Source organism: Sus scrofa, chromosome 1 (assembly GCF_000003025.6).
Source record: "Sus scrofa isolate TJ Tabasco breed Duroc chromosome 1, Sscrofa11.1, whole genome shotgun sequence".
NCBI classification, from domain to species: domain Eukaryota; kingdom Metazoa; phylum Chordata; class Mammalia; order Artiodactyla; family Suidae; genus Sus; species Sus scrofa.
The window spans coordinates 121,481,955-121,497,352 of NC_010443.5; the positions used below are offsets into that span (position 1 = coordinate 121,481,955).

Consider the following 15,398-nt stretch of genomic DNA (forward strand, 5'->3'; position numbering starts at 1 on the left):
CTTACGATATTGTTTTGATATAGAATCAAATAACATAGTACTTTTTTGTCTAGTGTTTTTGCCTTATCCATATAGCAAGCCTTTAATAAATAAATATTGAATGAATGAATGAATGAGTGAAGAATTTGTTTGTAACAAAGTCTATCAATATGGAACATTGAAATGTCTTTGATTCTTGCACTCCATCCTTTTATTTTCTGTTAATATGTCATTCTCACAAGTCACTAGAGGAAATGTCATTTGTTTTCCTTCTCTCAAAGTAGTTTGTAATTGTAACTAGTTTCTAAGTGTAACCAAACCGTAGTTACCTCCTAGGTTTTTTGTTTTTTTTTTCTCACATTACTGTAAATAAAATTGTGACCCCAAAATTTGATGGTAACTTGTTTCAAGTGAAAATAGGTAATTCTTGAATAATTTAAAGAGCAACTGCAGTGTAAAGAAAAGTATCTCAGATTTGAAATTAAACTGGATTTGAATCCCACCTCTTGCCGTGCCCTATTTGCTTTGTGGCAAGTTATCTTACCTTTGTGAGTTTCTGTTTTATTTTCTCCCACATTGGAATTTAGGATTTTTATGAGAATTGAAAAATTCAGCATACTCATTATATACATATTCATAATATTGAATATATGTGAATAGTAAATGTTGGTCAATATTTATGAATTCTTTGTTAAGGTTCTTGTTATGAAAGAGAATTTTTTAAAATGTCACTTCAAGGCAACATAATTTTGACTGAGGACAGTTAGAAAACATCCTTTCCCAAATTCATTTAAATCTAAGACTGGTAGATCTTTGGCCACAGTCTCTAAGAATATACTATTGAGTTAAGAAGAATATGATTCATGGTTTAATTAGAATGTTTGGAAAAATTATGACAAATTATTGAGGGTGAGTTTTGTTTCATTAAATGTAAAGTGATATTCAGTACACCAAAGTTCTTACGGACTGACAGTTTATTTCAATGAATGGTATAAGTATACATATTATTTAGTAATGTGTAATATATGTTACTGATAAGTCAGATAGTTTTTTTTCTGGCATATAGTGTGAGAAAGATTTTGTCATGTACTTTATTTAATAAAAAAACATTTTTAAATTACTTGAATTTTTATTGAATATAAACTGACACAATTCATCCTCTTTAAAAAAACTGAAGTATATAGTTGATTTACATTAGTTCAACATTTTGAAAACAATGAATCGCAGCCTGTACCTCTATATACCTAAGAACCCATGAGAGTTGCTCTTTTCTTCAAAGGACAGCCTAATTCAACTCTGACAGTCTTTTAGAGACCAAGGAGAATAATTGCAAATAACAAGAAAGTATGAGTTGAGGTATGTAAATTAACTAGAACCAAGGAGATAGAATTTAAGGGAGTTGGACTTTTGGCTTGATGAAGAACTTCAGGGAGTTAGAATCTTAGCATAATTTTTGATAATTAGAGCTTTCTGGTAGTGGAAATCTTATTCTTCATCACTGGAAATGTTCAAGCCAATATTGCATGATCTTAGAGCTGTTACAGAGAGACCGTGAAGCATACAGTGAGTAGAGATGGTAGAGATAGGCAGGGGATATAGAATGAAGAGAGACCTCCAGTGTTTTCATCAAACCAGGTAATCATTTCCTTATAATACCTGAAGTAGTTCTTTTGAATTCATTTTCTTATATAACCAATAGAGTTGTCTTTGGGGGCTTACTTCTATATTTCTTTCTAAGTGATAGCTTGGCCATTAACCCCAAAAGTTTCTCTAAAGCAGTGGTTCTCAACTGGAGCAATTTTGACCTCAGAGGACATTTGCCAATGTCTGGATACATTTTGGGTTGACACAGTGAGGGACATGCCACTGACTTTTACTGGGTAGAGGCTGGGGATGCTGCTAAATATCCTGCAGTGTGTGTTTTGCTTCTCAGGTCTGCCATTGTAGTGGAAAAGCAGCCATAGGCAATTTGGAAATGAGTGGGTACAATAGTATTTCAGTAAAACCTTATTAATAATAAAAAACAGGATTATATTTGGCCCTTGGCAGTTACAAAATTGCTGTTTACGCACAAACAGGCAGCTCATACACCCTGCCCAGTTTCTCTCACTTTATTTTTTTTATTAAGAAAAATTTTTTTTGACTGTGCCTGTGGTACATGAAAGTTCCCAGGCCATAGATCAAACCCGTGCCACAGCAGGGACCCAAGCTGCTGCAGTGACAACACTGAATCCTTAACTCACTATGCCACAGAAGAACTCTTCTCTCTCTCTCTCTTTTTTAAATGTAATGGTTGAGGATATGAGCCTGGAATCAGATTTAGGTTTGAATGATAATTTTCTGAGAGTGATTGGTCAAGTGATTTAACCTTTCAAGGCTTGGCTTCTCCATCAGTAAAAAAGGAGAAATAATAACACAGACATTATCACATTGTTGTTGTAAGGTTTACATGAGAATGCATGTGAAAGACTAGTACAGTAGTGGGCATATAGTAGGTGTTCAGTAACTGTTGCTCATAAAATTTATTTTGAGGTATAGCAGAAGATAAACTGCTATAATGATTTTTTCTTTATAATAGCTAAAGTAACAAATTTGAATATTAGAAAATTACATATTAAAAGTGATAAAACTGTTAAAAGATAATTGCTAATAGCTGAAGCAAAATTCAAGAATTTGTCTGGAAAAATAAAAAAAGCAAACTCAAAGTGTTTCTTTGCTGTTATTCTGCTGCCCAACATCGTAATAATATATTGCTTGGGTTTGGAGTTAAAGTGTAAGATAAATGTCTTCTTTATTGCTTGCAACTTTTGAAATGATGAGTCTCTTGCTGTTTCTAAATGTGCATAAACAGCTCATACTAGAAGATACTTTAGAGTTAATCTTTTCTAATATTTCCTGCCAAATCAGGGCAAGTTTTTATCCGTATTCAAAAATTTGGCTGCCAAAGGATCTTATTACTTAGTACATGTAAAATTGTAAGACATTTTTGCATGGCTGTGGGTGCTCCTGCAAGAGGTGGTGGTGGGGAGCTCCCATCCTTTCTATTGGTGCTGGAAGTCCTGCATAGTTCACTGCCAGGGACTGGTGTTATGTCTGTAGTAAGAAGAGAAGGGTAGCAGGGTAGGGCTTAGGCATTTCTTAACTTGGAGATGAGGGGCACACCTTTCTTCTCTATTTTAACGTTTGGTATAATTGGAAGATTTGGAGACTGCTTGTGTAATCATCACGCCCACATTTGATGGACCCATGGGAAAAAGAAATGGATCTAGCTTCACTCCCAGAATGGGGAAGGGAGCGGGATCACAGGAGGGCAGGAGTATTATATGTGTACCTCATTGGGGACCCTGTGAATAGTGAAGGGGATGGAGCCTTTCGGTGTTCATGAAGGGTCAAGGAGGCCGTGGAAGAGACCCTCTTAATGTCCTCTTCCCCAGCAAGCTGCCAACCCTTTGCCTTCACCTTCTGTTCTCTCTGGGCAGGTGTTTTGTCCAGTGCGAACCTGGCCTTTTTTTTTTGTGATTAGTAGTCTTACCCTAAGCCCGCACTTTATTAAGAGGGCCTGGGTTTCTGTCATGAGGTTGAGCTTGGGCCTATGCAAGTGGAGTTTTTGTCCCTATGTTTACTCTTTAGGGCTATAGAAAAGGAATCTTTGAAATGTTTTTCCATACACAACTATATGGGGGCAAAGTGAGAAGGAGGAGGAGAACATACCACTTTTATTGGACCAGATTTGTTTTTCCTCTCAATGTATTAAAGAATTTAATACATATATTTTACACATGTATAAATATAATGAATCACAGTAGAGAAGTTAGTATTTTATTGGTTTGTAAAATGGCATAATTTAGGAAACACTTATCTAGACCAGCACTCTTTGTTTTAAAGCTGATGAATTTTGCTTGCTATCATAAGGAAAGATAGTTTTAAAAACAGTAATATTAGCAGTGGCACAGTGGGTTAGAATCCGACTGCAGTGGCTTGGGGTGCTGCAGAGGCACGGGTTTGGTCCCTGGCTTGGTGCAGTGGGTTAAAGGATCTGGCATTGATACAGCTGCCGTATAAGTTGCGGCTGTGGCTCAAATTCTCTTCCTGGCCTGGAAACTTCCATATGCTGCAGGTGCAACCATAAAAGAAATTTAAAAAATAATACTATTAGAATCTCATAAATCTGACTTCCTATTGTGTTACCATGGGAAAGCTGCATCATCTCTGAGCATCATTTTTCTCAACTGTAAAGCGGGTGTAATATTTATTTTAGAGACTTGTTATTGGAAATTACCTCATTAGTCAATATAATTGGTGTTCAATAAGTGTTAATTGTTTTATAATTAGTGGCTTTAGATAAAAACATCATAGACGAAGATGTGAAGAGGTATGGTTGTTATTTCCCTCTTAAAGTTCTTCACTAGTTTTTGTAGTATCTATAAAAGTACAGGTAATCAATTTGGATTCATGATGTTAGTCCTATTTCTAATTAGGAAATAATTTCCTTGAGGTCAGAAATTAATCTGGATATTGCAGTGTGGAGCTCAAAATTAGGGCTTTAATTATAGATGAGTTGGTTGAAAAAGCAAGATGTCTCGGAAATACCGATAGGTGGCTGCTTTTAGAGCTACTACAGATTTTTTTTTTTTACTTGAAGGATGCATGCTTGTGTGTGTTAATGTATTCATGCAACAATTGAAAAAATCCTTTTTTTTTTAAATTAGGAGAGAGAAGCTCTTCAGAAACAGCTGGATGAAGCTAATCGAGAAGCACAAAAATATCGACAGCAGCTTCTAAAGAAAGAACAGGAAGCAGAGGCCTACAGACAGAAGTTAGAAGCCATGACTCGTCTTCAGACTAATAAAGAAGCTGTTTAACTGAAGTGAACATGTAGTTTGAGTTTACTTTTGGTCAAGGAAGAATACAATATTGAACTGTACATGATAAGGTGCAGTCATGGGAAGACAGGATAATAGGAGAGACTGCAGATTGATAATTGGACTTAAGCCATGAGCTCTGAATTCTTGTAACATAAAACTTTACTATAGAAGTTGTTAAATGTATTTAAAACTGAATTCTGTAAATAGTTTTTCTTTTTTTTTTTTTTTTTACAGTTCCAAATGAGTTGATAAAGATTGTTGAAGAGATCCAAAAACTCAAGAAGCCACTGTTTTTGTGAATTCTTTTTGATTTTAGTACAAACCTTAATTTCTCAGAAACAGAACAGTTTTAAGGGTGATCGTTGTTGATTAGACCAAATGTTGTGTAATAATTATGTGGTGGACTGATGCTGGAATTACTCCTGTAGGTATAAACTTCTATCTGAAGAGAAGATTTCTCCCAGGAAGTCTTTGTACAGCTTTAAGTTGTCTCAGATTCTCTGAAAACATTTTTTAGAAAGCAAATTTTTATATTTGTTCAATTTCAGCTATACCCAAGTAGATTTACATGTATATGGAGCAAATATTTTTAAAACTTTCTGTTTGTACATATTCTGCATGTTTTATAATTTCAAAATGCATCACTTGCATAGGTATTTTTCCCATAAAAGATGATGAAAGTTACTTGGAAAAAAAGAAACCCTTTTATTGTATAGGTCATTGAATCTAAGTAAGCTAGCGGCTGTTTTTATTGGAATGACAATGTTCTTGGAAGGAGCAGCTTACAAGATACCTTGAATTTGCAAACTGCAAAGTCTTTGCTTATTTGAAAATTTCATAGTGGGGACGTGAAACTGTATTCTGTGCCTTCCATCATGATTTCCACATGAAAGCACTTCAAGGCACTGGATTTTAAGATAATGTTTTTGGAAAACTCAGAGCATATAGGTTTCTGAAATATCTCATGGACTCCCCCCCTTCCCCCATGAAATTATTCTTATGGAAAAAAATTGCTTTTTTGTATGTAGAATAAGAAGTTTTGTACTACAGTGATGCTATAGATACGTCTAACATAACTTTTACTTTTCCCTGTGAAAGCTGTATGTCTGTGCTGTGACTGGCGCTCATTGCAATATTGTTGAATTCCACAATGTATGGATATTAAACTCTGACATACTGTCCCTTTTTTGTAAAACATAATTTCAGGCCCTTTTTTCTTGTTTTATTTTTTAATGTTTTATTGCTTTATGAAAATGTTTAACCCTAAAACCCTTCTAGATTACCAATACTGTATAAAGAAGCAATTACCCTTAAAACTGTACTCTGGCCTACTTTTCTATTTTACAATTAAATATCTTTTCCACATATGTTCAGTGTAGACTTATATTTTGACCACATTTTGTTCACGCATTAAAAAGTTCTGTGTATTTGAGCCATATTTCAGCATGTGAAAATACTACACACTTTTCACGCTGTCTTAGAAGTATCTAAAACTGGGTTTTACAAATGCCAAGTCATATTTTCAGTCAAACGAAGCTACTTTTCTATGTCTGCTTTTTATTATCTTTGTGTGTTTATGGATTTGTTGAGGCAGGGCACCCTGACATAAGTCAGAATGGAGAAGGGCCAATGTGTTCACCCCCCAGTGCAACCACTGTTCAGTTTTGCTTCCAAGATGAGACTGACCTTGAAGAACCTTGAGACAGTGTTAGAAACAAACTTCTGAAAGCAAATTTAATGCCTTTGGTTTCTAGTCTCTTGTCCTGCTAGAGACTTTACCTGGTGCAAGAAAGAATTTGTTCTACAGTAACATTTGGCATAGACGGGAGAAAATAATTGGTACTTAAGTATCAGGTAGATATTGAAATGTCTTTGGGGGATGTCTGTCACGTTGGACTTGTTTAATTCTTCAGTCATCATCACAAGAATTTGTAACTAAAAAAGGGTTTCCTTTTCTCTCTCTTTTTTTTAAGCTTCTGTTTTGTGGTGGCCTGGGAAAGCTTTGCATTCTAGTTATTCTCCATGGTATTATGGGCAGAGGATTAAAAGAACTGACAGAATAAAATAAGGTTTTTCATAAATCCACACTTAATGTTTTTCCACTACGTAATGATGGATTTGTTGGTAAAGGTCATCATAATAATGATAATGATAGTTAATTATTTCCATTTATGTGTGAACAAACACCTTCAAGAGCAGCCCTTCTCAACGAGGGTTCTGAGAGAGAATCAAGGCCTAATTTCCCAAACCTTAGAGCCTAATGAATTAACTTCTTGTGATGAATTAGTTTCTTTCCCACACATCTGGATAGTACTGGTTATGTACTATCTAGACAACTCATTAGATGTCTTGATTGCCTAATTACTTGATTAAAATTTAAAACTTCCCTGTGTAGAGTTTTTGGTACTCTTGAGGTTACACATTCTGGGTTGGGTCTGTAATTGCCAAAGGTCTTATCTGATGACTGGTACCTGCAGAGACTGTGCTTCTCAACTAATTTTCATTTATTGTTATTTATTCAAAGGGCTTGTGATGTCATTTATCTTTATCAGCTTTTAGCAGCTATAATGTCAGTCTTTCTTGATTTCAACAGCAGAGTAGTTATTGTTTTACTCTACCACTGGATTTCTCTATTTGTTTATGATGGTGGAGGCTTGGAAGTTAGAGGGCTTTCTGCTGTGACATTCAAAAGAACATCTGAAGAGAAAATGAAATAAATGTGAAATCCCATATAATTTGGACTGTAGTTGTTTTAACAAAGAAATATATTGCAGGAGTTCCCATTGTGGCGCAGTGGTTAATGAATCCGACTAGGAACCATGAGGTTGCGGGTTCGATCCCTGGCCTTGTTCAGTGGGTTAAGGATCCTTGCCGTGAGCTGTGGTGTAGGTTGCGGACGCTGCTCGGATCCCGCATTGCTGTGGCTCTGGCATAGGCCAGTGGCTACAGCTCCGATTGGACCCCTAGCCTGGGAACCTCCATATGCCGTGGGAGTGGCCCAAGAAATGGCAAAAAGAGAAAAAAGAAAAAAAAATATATATATATATACATATTGCAAATGAAAATCCATGCAAGTATATTTCTTTAACATGGTCATTTATGATATTTATTGAAACTTAAAATAAGCCCTTGTCCATAACAGGAAATGATGTCCATTGACAGACATATTTAATGCTGCTTTATGCTGCTATGGCTGATATTTTGTATTAATCTATATACAGTTTCTTCCAGATAAAACTTAAAAGTTTGTTTGTGCCTTAATACCTAGATCTTGAGAGATGATGACTCAAAATGTATCAAGAAGAAAAACCTTTTCAGATAAAATCACAGAACAATTGTAGGAACCTTTATGTCCATATGGATGGGTTCCCAAGGCATTAACACTCAGGCTTATATTACAAATAGGAAAAATGTTTTCTATTCACCTAGCTTCTATTGAGTAAATATCTCCTTCCATCATGTCAGATCAACTTAGGAATGAACTAAATAATATATTTGTTACTTCATTAAGTAATATTTACTGTACTTGGATTTCATTATAGATAACTAGTCTCTTGTAGTTTTGATTGATGTTTGTTATTTGCTTTCTCTGTGTTAGGTGAGAACATCTCAGTGCATGTGGATTCAGTTTGACGTAAGCTCTATAAATTCATTCTCAGATTAGTCTGTAATTTATGATGGAAAACACAGTATCATCACTGGAAATATGTGTCTGGTTCCAAATCAAAATTTTGATATCTATATTTTTGTGACTTATTAAAACTATTTTCCAAATAGTATTATAGATTTAAAAATCATTTTGATACTCTGAGCTACCTTAAAAATATTTCACTTTAATGATAAATAAATATTGAATATAATTTGTATATGGTTCTTGGGGCTCTTCATTTTTGGTTAAGTATTATAACTACCCCAAAAACTACTGTTTTCTTACTGGAAAAATTTTTGACCTGATCTCTGCAATTCTGTCCACTATTCTTTACTAACTACTTAGTTTTTCATTTGAATAGTTTAGGTCTCTTTTGTATAGCTGATACATAGTATGTTTTCTACATATATAAATGTATAATACTATATAATACAACTCCAATCTTACTATTGATAGACCACATGGATTATAATTTTGAATTTTATAAAGTATTTTAATGTCTCCTTGATTTTTCTGGAAGAAAATATTTTTTGTATACCATATTAAGTCAGTAAAGATTCATTTTTATATTACTGTTTTTCATAATTATCTTCTACTTCCTATCCTTTTAACTCTCAAGAATTATTTCAGGTTTAAATTGCATTCAGATATTTTGCTATAGAAAAATAATGTACATTAAGAAAGGTTACAGCTCATGAACTTACACTCTTTTTTTAAAAAAAATTCTCAGTCTGCCACAGAACTAACTGTACTTCCAAACATTTCTGCTGCATGTAATAGATTCTTGACATCAAACACTGAAGCGTATTTTATTAAGAATGTTTACTAGTTTTGTTAGATACAATTCAATACTCAGCTGTTGTTTCAATGAAAACTTCAAAACATATAGAAGGGCACAGAGAATAATTTAACAAAATCCATGTACCTACCACCCAAATTTAATAAATCTTAAAATTACCTTCTTTACTTCAAATCTTTTCTTTTAAGAAACTAAATTGCACTTCCAAAAATCAAATACCTGGGAATACACCTGACCAAGGAGGTATGCCGAGAACTATAAAACATTAATCAAGGAAATTAAAGAAGACATAAAGAAATGGAAAGATATTCCATGCTCCTGGGTTGGAAAAATTAATATTGTAAAAATGGCCATACTACTCAAAGCAATCTACAGATTCAATGCAATCTCTATCAAATTGCCCATGATATTTTTCACAGAACTAGAACAAACAATCCAAAAATTTATATGGAACCACAAAAGACCCAGAATTGCCAAAGCAATCATGAGAAACAAAAACCAAGCAGGAGGCATAACTCTCCCAGACTTCAGGCAATATTACAAAGCCACAGTCATCAAGACAGTGTGGTCCTGGTACCAAAACAGACATATAGACCAATGGAACAGAATAGAGAACCCAGAAATAAACCCAGATGCCTATGGTCAATTAATCTTTGACAAAGGAGGCAAGAACATAAAATGGGGAAAAGACAGTCTTTCCAGCAAGTATTGCTGGGAAACCTGGACAGCTGCATGCAAAGCATTGAAACTAGAACACACCCTCACACCATGCACAAAAATAAACTCAAAATGGCTTAAAGACTTAAATATAAGACAGGACACTATCAAACTCCTGGAAGAGAACAGAGGCAGAACATTCTCTGACATCAACCTTACGAATATTTTCTCAGGTCAGTCTCCCAAAGTAACAGAAATAAGAGCAAAAATAAACCCATGGGACCTAATCAAACTGACAAGCTTTGGCACAACAAAGGAAATGAAAAAACAAAAAGACAGCTTACATAATGGGAGAAAATAGTTAGAAATGATGCAACAGACAAGGGCTTAATCTCTAGAATATGCAAGCAACTTATACAACTCAACAGCGAAAAAGCCAACAACCCAATTGAAAAATGGGCAAAAGACCTGAATAGACATTTTTCCAAGGAAGATGTACAGACGGCCAACAAGCACGTGAAAAAATGCTCAACATCCCTGATTATTAGAGAAATGCGAATCAAAACTACCATGAGATACCACCTCACATCAGTCAGAATGGCCATCATTAGTAAGTCCACAAATAACAAGTGCTGGAGGGGCTGTGGAGAAAAGGGAACCCTCCTGCACTGTTGGTGGGAATGTAAGCTGGTACAGCCACTATGAGAACAGTATGGAGGTACCTTAGAAATCTATACATAGAACTACCATATGACCCAGCAGTCCCACTCTTGGGCATATATCCAGACAAAACTTTCCTTAAAAAAGACACATGCACCTGCATGTTCATTGCAGCACTATTCACAATAGCCAAGACATGGAAACCACCCAAATGTTCGACAGATGATTGGATTAGGAAGATGTGGTATACATACACAATGGAATACTACTTGGCCATAAAAAAAGAACAAAATAATGCCATTTGCAGCAACATGGATGGAACTAGAGACTCTCATACTCAGTGAAGTAAGTCAGAATGAGAAAGACTAATACCATATGATATCTCTTATAACTGGAATCTAATACAGGGCAAAAATGAACATTTCCACAGAAAGGAAAATCATGGACTTGGAGAATAGACTTGGGGTTGCCAAGGGGAAGGGGGAAGGAGTGGGGTGGATGGGGAACTTGGGGTTAATGGATGCAAACTATTGCCTTTGGAATGGATTAGCAATGAGATCCTGCTGTGTAGCATTGGGAACTATGTCTAGTCTCTTATGATGGAACATGATAATGTGAGAAAAGTATCTGTATGTGTAACTGGGTCACCATGCTGTACAGTAGAAAAAAAATTGTATTGGGGAGATAATTTAAAAAAATAAAAGAAAAAAGAAAAAGAATAAGTAAAAAATGTTTTAAAAATATCTGTCTCAATTAGTACATGTTTATTGAATGTCTATTATGCACAACTCTCAATGCCAGCATGAGTTAGAATTCCAAGTGTTATATCAGTCTAACACTGAAGGAGCCTATAATTAAAAGTGGAGTGAAATTTTAATTTTTGAAGTTCCCACTGTGGCTCAGTGGTTAACGATTCCCACTAGGAACCATGAGCTTGCCGGTTCGATCCCTGGCCTTGCTCAGTGGGTTGAGGATCTGGTATTGCAGTGAGCTGTGGTGTAGGTTGCAGATGCTGCTCAAATCTGGCATTGCTGTGGCTGTGGCTACAGCTCAGATTAGACCCCTAGCCCGGGGTCCTCCATATGCCACAGGTGCGGCCCTAGAAAAGAAAAAAAAAAAATTGATTTACAACTCGATTCTTTTTCTCTTTTAGCTGAATACTATCTCCTTTTTATAATGTATGGTTTTTCAGATAATTTAGTGAGGGAAATATTTAATTTGAAGATGTGATATACTACTTAGTAATTTTTTTCAGCTCTTGCTCTGTTTTTCTTTTGATATTTGGAGTTCTGCATTTTGAATTATATTTGAAAGGACAGTGGGTGTTTGGATTATTGCACGTGATGTGTACTAAAGTGTTCAGAAGCATTTAAGCAGAGTCTTCATTTAAAATTCCACTAGCTCAGGGAAATAACAACAACCACAAAAAATTCCACTAGCTCCTGATCCTAGAGGTCTGATGTCTTAATGTAAACACCAAAGCCAAGAGAAGCAGCCTGGTATGAGAGAAAGCACATGGGTATTGGATTAGATAGTCCTGGGTTCAAATCCTGGACCACTCAATTATTACTTTGCATAACTTTAGCCAAATATTTCAATTTCCTTGAGACTAAGTTTCTCAAGGATGAGGCAGAAAATGGCTTTCCCTAGGCTGTGAAGATTGAATCAAATTGTGTGTATTGAAAGTGTCAGCCATAGTGGTCAGTATATAGTAAACATTTGCTAAGTATATTTTGAAGAAATGTGTAGAAGAGGGAGAACTCTACTCAAAGTATGTAAAACACTGTCAGTCATCCTAGTCCCACCCTCTCCCTCTGGACAAAATGTGTGATTTTTCTGCTGTCCTAAAGTAGTATTTGTCTGTTAGCTTCATCCTCATGCTACCTTCCCAAGTGAGCAACTAAGCCTTATTGCTCTTTGTACATCTGGTTCCTCCCTGGAGGAAGCAGGACTTCCTTTACCCTCCTATCATGAAGCTTCTTGAAGACTGATGCTAGCTCACATCTGTATCACATCTGTATCGAGTGCTTTTTCAGGGGCAAAATACTATTACTATGGGCAAAAAAATCCCCTTTCAGTACATGGTTGAAAATGAAACCATTTCCTCAGTTCTAAGCAATTCCTTGAAAGGCATAGCTCCCTGTCTCAAGTCCCTGTTTCCAGTAAAATCTCTTGTTTCCTTGGTGACAATTGCACTGTTTCATCTACAGTTCACACTTCCCTTGTTAATTCGGCAAGCATAATACTTCTTTGTGGAGTTTCTCAGTGAAGTTGGAGTTCCAGGCTTTTATTCATGTTATTGCCTGGCTTTAAGGCACATGCCACTAACCTCTTTCTTTCCTAAACTCAATTTTACGGGGAAAGGATGGACCACATGTGGGAGACTTCACAACTCAATTCTTTAAAGAAGAACTTAAAACTTTCCAAACAGCAAATTGTGTAAAAATAAAGAATTGTCCGTACATTTTATAGTTTTATTTTATGTAATCTGATCACATCTAAAAGAAGGTAACAGAACTCAATATCCCCCTTGTGGAGAGATGAGGAAATACTGATGCGCTTAATGTTTCTGAGGGGCATTTTAAAAATGAACTCAAAACTCTTTCATTCAGCAATTCTACTTCTGGGAATTTATTTTAGGGAAATAGCTAAGGATGCAAAATTGTCTCATTCTTTTTTTTCCCTTTGCAAAAATTTTACTAATTGATTAATTAATTTATTTTTAGGGCCACACCTGCGGCATATGAAAGTTCCCAGGCTAGGGGTCGAATCCAAGCTTCAGCTGCCGGCCTGCACCACAGTCAGAGCAATGCCAGATCCAAGCCTCATCTGCGATCTATGTTGCAGCACACAGCAGTTCGAGATCCTTAACCCGCTGAGTGAAACCAGGAATCCAACCTCATGGATACTATGTTAGATTCTTTAGTCGCTGAGCCACAATGGGAACTCCTTATTTCATTTTTTTAAAGCTTTATTGAAGTATAGTTGATTTACAATGTTGTGATAATTTCTGCTGAAAAATGAAGCCTTTCAGTTATACACGTACACATATCCATACATGTTTTTTTTTTCCCATACAGACCATGCCAGACTATTGGATAGAATTCCCTCTGCTATACAGCAGGTCCCTGTGGGCTGGTCTATCTCATTCTTATGAATAGCAACAAACAAAACCCCCAAAACTGAATTGTCCAAATACAGAACTGGTTGAAGATTGCAGTATATACATGCGATGGATTATTATTATAACCATTAAAATGTTAAACAGATACTTTTTCTGGAGTACAGTATAATTAAATTTTTAAAAACTTTATGTAGATGTATAAATGTGAGGTGTGTCTGTGTGATGAGCCCATACCTGGAGTGATAATGAGGGAGTTAGAGGGAAGGTGCACAGCGAATATGAGTATGGCAGGTGAGAAGGAGGGGAAGAAAATAAGAGTATGAGTGGGTGGTGGAGGGGGAATAGCGTGAGAACGCTAAATACAAAATTTTCCGATGGTCAGGAGACATAACATCTTTGTACTTTTATCTCCGTATTCTTGCTCAGTAATCTCATCCAGTTTTAAGGCTTTAAATATCATCTGTGGGCTGGTGACTGCCAAGTTTATATCCCCAACCCAGGCTTTTCTCAGGAACTCCAAACTCATCTAACTACTCCCTCGACAGTTCCACCTACACATCTAATACGCATCTCAAACTTGACATGTTCAAAACTGAACTCCTCTTGACTCCTTCCGGGATCTTGGCTCCAAACTTTGAGGTCATTCTTGACTCTTATCTTTCTTTCAACTCCTACATCTGCGAAACCGTTAGCACATCTTGATTGTTTTGATTTCAAAATACATCTAGAATCTGATCACTTCACACTGGTCCATTAGTGCCACCATTATTTCTTACCTAGATAATTATAATTGCTTTCCATCTGGTCTACCTGATTCCTTGTTCTCCCAAATCAACACCCAACAGGGTAGCCAGAGTCATTCAGGAATGAAGCTGGCTTATGTCACTTCTCTGCTCAGACATTTTCACGGTTTCCTAACCTGCTCAAAGTACATGTGAAAGTGCTCACTGTGTCTTGAAAGCCCCTCCCTGATCTGACCCACCTCTTCCCATTACTTTTCTGACCCCATTTCCTCCTAGTCTCTGGCTCCATCACTGTAAATCCAAGCCGAGTATCCTTCTAGCTGTTCCTCAAACACAAGGGGGCCCCCTCACCTCTTTACCTTGTATGGAGCACCCTTTGTCCAAATATATGTAAGGCCCTCCTCTCACCTCCTTCTGACTTTTTCTCCTTTCCTGGGAGAGCTTTTCTAATGTATCCCGTCTCGCACGCTTTTTATCTCTTCCCTGGCTCTCTCTCTCTCCTCATTGCATTTATAACTTATGACATATTATGTATTTCCATTGTTTATTTTCTCTTTGTTCCACCAGAATGTAAGCTTCATGGAGAGTTCACCCTGAAGTCATCAGCCTTGAAGAATGCCTGGCACAAGGAAAGTCCCTGAAAATCACTTGCTGAATGAATGAATGGGTGTCAGCTCTGGTTCTTTGGACGGTGGGATTTTTACATTCTCCTCCTTCTGTATCAGAGTTCCTAATTTTTCTAGATGAAATTTGTTTTTTAAAATAATGAAATAATGTTAACTAGAGCTATAATTCACACAGGGCAATGAGGGAGATAAAAGCATTTCCCCAAGTAATAAGTGTGAGAAATAAACCCTACCTCTTTTCACCCTTTTTTTCAGAGATTAGGGTCTCTCAGCCTTGCTTGGCGCTATTGATATTT

The 15,398-nt window shown here is 36.2% G+C and overlaps 1 protein-coding gene across 12 annotated transcripts in view; it reads left to right on the plus strand.

Moving 5' to 3' along the window:
• GABPB1 (GA binding protein transcription factor beta subunit 1) overlaps nt 1-6,211 on the plus strand; it is a 77,890-nt gene extending 71,679 nt beyond the window's left edge. For all 12 annotated transcript variants that reach the window (XM_021095701.1, XM_021095723.1, XM_001928218.6 and 9 more), the window contains one exon: nt 4,689-6,211. In XM_021095701.1, the coding sequence (XP_020951360.1) occupies nt 4,689-4,841 (153 nt within the window). In that variant the 3' untranslated portion in view covers nt 4,842-6,211. The remainder of the gene's footprint in view (nt 1-4,688) is intronic.